The sequence below is a fragment of the Octopus bimaculoides genome, chromosome 2 (assembly GCF_001194135.2).
Source record: "Octopus bimaculoides isolate UCB-OBI-ISO-001 chromosome 2, ASM119413v2, whole genome shotgun sequence".
NCBI lineage: Eukaryota > Metazoa > Mollusca > Cephalopoda > Octopoda > Octopodidae > Octopus > Octopus bimaculoides.
Window position 1 is genome coordinate 73,434,684 of NC_068982.1, and position 3,234 is coordinate 73,437,917.

Below are 3,234 nucleotides of genomic sequence, written 5' to 3' on the forward strand. Positions count from 1 at the left end.
CTGAAGCTTCGATTGGTTAAAATCACATCTTAAAAAAATAAATGCGACGTATTTCGCAAAAAAAATTCCGTAAAAAGTGAAAAAATGAACGGGGAAGAGAAATAGAAAATTCGAAAATGCGATTTTTGATTCTTTTTTTTTTTATTTTTAGAATCAGATCTCATAACCAAAAACGTGGGATTCCATAAAAAAAAAAGAATCAATTTTCACGAAAGTTATGACGGAAAAATCAGATCTTGTCTTCTCGGTTAATTTGCGCAATTTGTTTTTGTTTTTTTGTCGTATTCGTTTTCTAGTGGTTAACGACCAGCAGGCTGGGTTGTTTTTATTTTTGCTAACGGGAAGATTCAAGTTTGGGCTATCTGAAATAGTAGCAACATCAATCATAACCCACACCATTAAAAGAAGAAAAAATAGGCGGGAGGCTCACTAGTTTGTTTATTAGCGGTCAACGGGATTTTTCCTTTTTTGGAGGGAAGGGCAGACTATGTTGCTTATGTACGTAGCGAATGAGTGAATACAGAAGTACTAGAAAGGAAATGTAAACATGCTCTGCTGGTTGCGTAATGTTTTAAACACTGGACAGGTTCCAGTGGAAGGAACCTGTAGGACATGGAGAAATCATCTCAGGAAAGCGATGACAAATGATCAATGTTGGAAAAACGAGCGCGTAAAAATGGAGGACTATAAAAATTTCCGAATTCTCGGAGGGTTGAGGCTAATATCACCAAGTAATACGTTGTAGTGCTACAAACCAGTTATTCTTTTCGACAAGCTACCGTCTCCTGTCGAGATTTACATGCGTGTTCCTATTTATATTTCTGCGTGCGTAAAAACCCAATTCGAAGCATCTTCCCTTAACCATCCACGGATGAAAGGTGTTCTAAATCAGAGATACCTAGATTAGTGTTTTACAATATCTAATTGACGTACCACAGCGTTCAGTTATCTGCAAGAATCAATACAATGTGCATTCCTTTTATTGTTTCTATAGTGGCAGGGAGAAAACTGATTTAGCTGGACCTCATTGTAGTTTCAATTAGGAGTCTGGAATATATACTGGAACAGCAATAATTTGTTGATAAAAAAAAACAAAAAAACTCTTAAAATAATACTAGTGTCAATACCGCTGAAAAAAATCTCTTAATTTGCACGATAATCGGGCACCACTTTCATGAAGTTCTTCGGCTAGTAAGATGTAATTTTTAAATATTTTTTTAATCGAAAACGGTGTATATAAAAGACGGGCAGGTGCCCCAAAGCGCGGAACCTGAAAAGCAAATATAAACCCAAACAAAGAGCTGTAATACAAACAAAATCAATTTCGCGCCTAATGCACGGTGAAAATAAAAAGGACAAAAAATAACAAGAAAACCGTTTTAAGATAAAAAAGAAAACATTTTATATGATTATATTTACAGAATGATGTGGTCGAAGACCCCGATGTGAATAATACAAATCAAGGACTTAATTGCGGGATGAAATAACCATAGAATGTAGGAGGAAAATCCTCGTTAAAAATGTCTGTACACTAATATTTACATTGTCTCTTAATAAATATTGAAATGGGGGTGGATGTAATGAGCATTATTTTGTTGATAAACTATTTACTTCTTGGCGGCCTTTTTAGTAGCTTTAGCCTTTTTGGGTTTGGTAACCTTCTTTGGTTTAGCAACTCTCTTGGCAGCTTTCTTTGGAGACTTGCTCTTTTGAGGTTTGGGAGCCCGAGGTTTCTTCACTTTCTTGCTTTTGTTGGTAGGCTTCTTTGGAGATTTCTTGGCAGCTTTTGGTTTGACTTTGGATTTTGTGGATTTCTTAGCTTTCGCTTTCTTTTCCTCCTTCTTAGCACCGATTTTAAATGACCCCGAAGCTCCAGTTCCTTTCGATTGTTTCAACACTCCAGAAGCAACATCTCTCCTCAAAGCCATCTTAGTCTGGACAGTCACAGCTTTCTCATTAGTCGACAGTTTGAAATTCTTCAGAATGTATTTGACAATGGCCTGACGAGATGAGCCGTTCTTCTCGCTCAAACTTGTAATAGCTTGTTTAACCATTTCGCTGTAACCCGGGTGAGTTGAAGGTTTCTTAGCTTTGGCAGGTTTCTTTGCCTTAGGGGTAGCAGGAGCTGGTGCTGCAGTTTCAGTCATATTGATTTTGGTTGGTAAAGGCGACGGTAAACACAAAAATCTGCGTGATAATTGAAAGAAAGACGAGATGAATAATAATACGTCACACCATAACACACTTGCTATAAATACACAACGCGCCGACGTAGCAGTAAGCACACAACGCTCATGCTCTCTATGTGTCAAAATGGCAGCTTGTCAACATCTTATGTGTTTCTTCGGTGTGCTTTAACTGCTTTGCTACCTGGTTTACAAATACAAACTTACCTTTCTAAGACCGTGGAATTAAATTATGGACTTCGGGTTAATGTTTCAGGAAAGCTAAACATCTTTTACGGGTATCTTGCCAATATTATTATCATTAATATAAGACGTTGTCACTGTGTTAGGTTGTCGATAGGCTTCAATGAAACTTTAAATTACAAGAATATATATCAATGTTATGTCTTCTAAACTTCAGATATGAAAGAATATTCATACTGCTATATATTAAGTCGAATATTTGAAAGAATTAAGGTAAAATAAAACAACTATGATAGCACTGTTTACAACTAGAAACACAGTTTTGCTTCACACTGCCGCCATATTTCTGTTATGCGTTTAAGAAATAAGAATGATATTTCTAAATTGCATTCTCTGTGCATTAACGACTTCTTTCTTGAATAACACTTTTTAAATACCTTCTTTTTAATTAGAAATCTTTATCAACTTGTTTACTTAATAATAAACACTCTACAAAGCTATCAACAGCATAAATGTTAATGTTCAATAAGAATTTCCACAACCACTTCGTTCACATCGAATTACAGAATTAAATAGGGAATTCGAGTAAAAGTAAAAGGAATTATTTAGAAAATATATTGTTTTAGAGATATTATTAGCATAAAATTTGTAGCATCCCTCCCGCAAAAAAAAACAACTTTTTTTTCTAGTTAGATTTCATAGTATTTAACCGATATGATTTCAGGTGAAGTATCATTGTTGTTGCGGAGAGAAAAGTTTCAAAAATTGATGCGTGGCAGACATATAAACGTTTGTACACACACTTTGTTTATCTATCTGTCTATCTACAGATCTACCTAGCTATGTGTGTGTGTGTGTGTGTGTG

The 3,234-nt window shown here is 35.4% G+C and overlaps 1 protein-coding gene across 1 annotated transcript; it reads right to left on the reverse strand.

Annotated features, from left to right (window-relative positions):
• Positions 1 to 1,377: 1,377 nt before the first annotated feature.
• On the reverse strand, positions 1,378 to 2,235 carry LOC106874244 (histone H1-delta). Its single transcript, XM_014921900.2, has one exon. It carries the CDS (start codon positions 2,145 to 2,147, stop codon positions 1,608 to 1,610), a length of 540 nt encoding a protein of 179 aa, XP_014777386.1. The 5' UTR covers positions 2,148 to 2,235; the 3' UTR covers positions 1,378 to 1,607.
• Between the last annotated feature and the right edge of the window lie 999 nt (positions 2,236 to 3,234).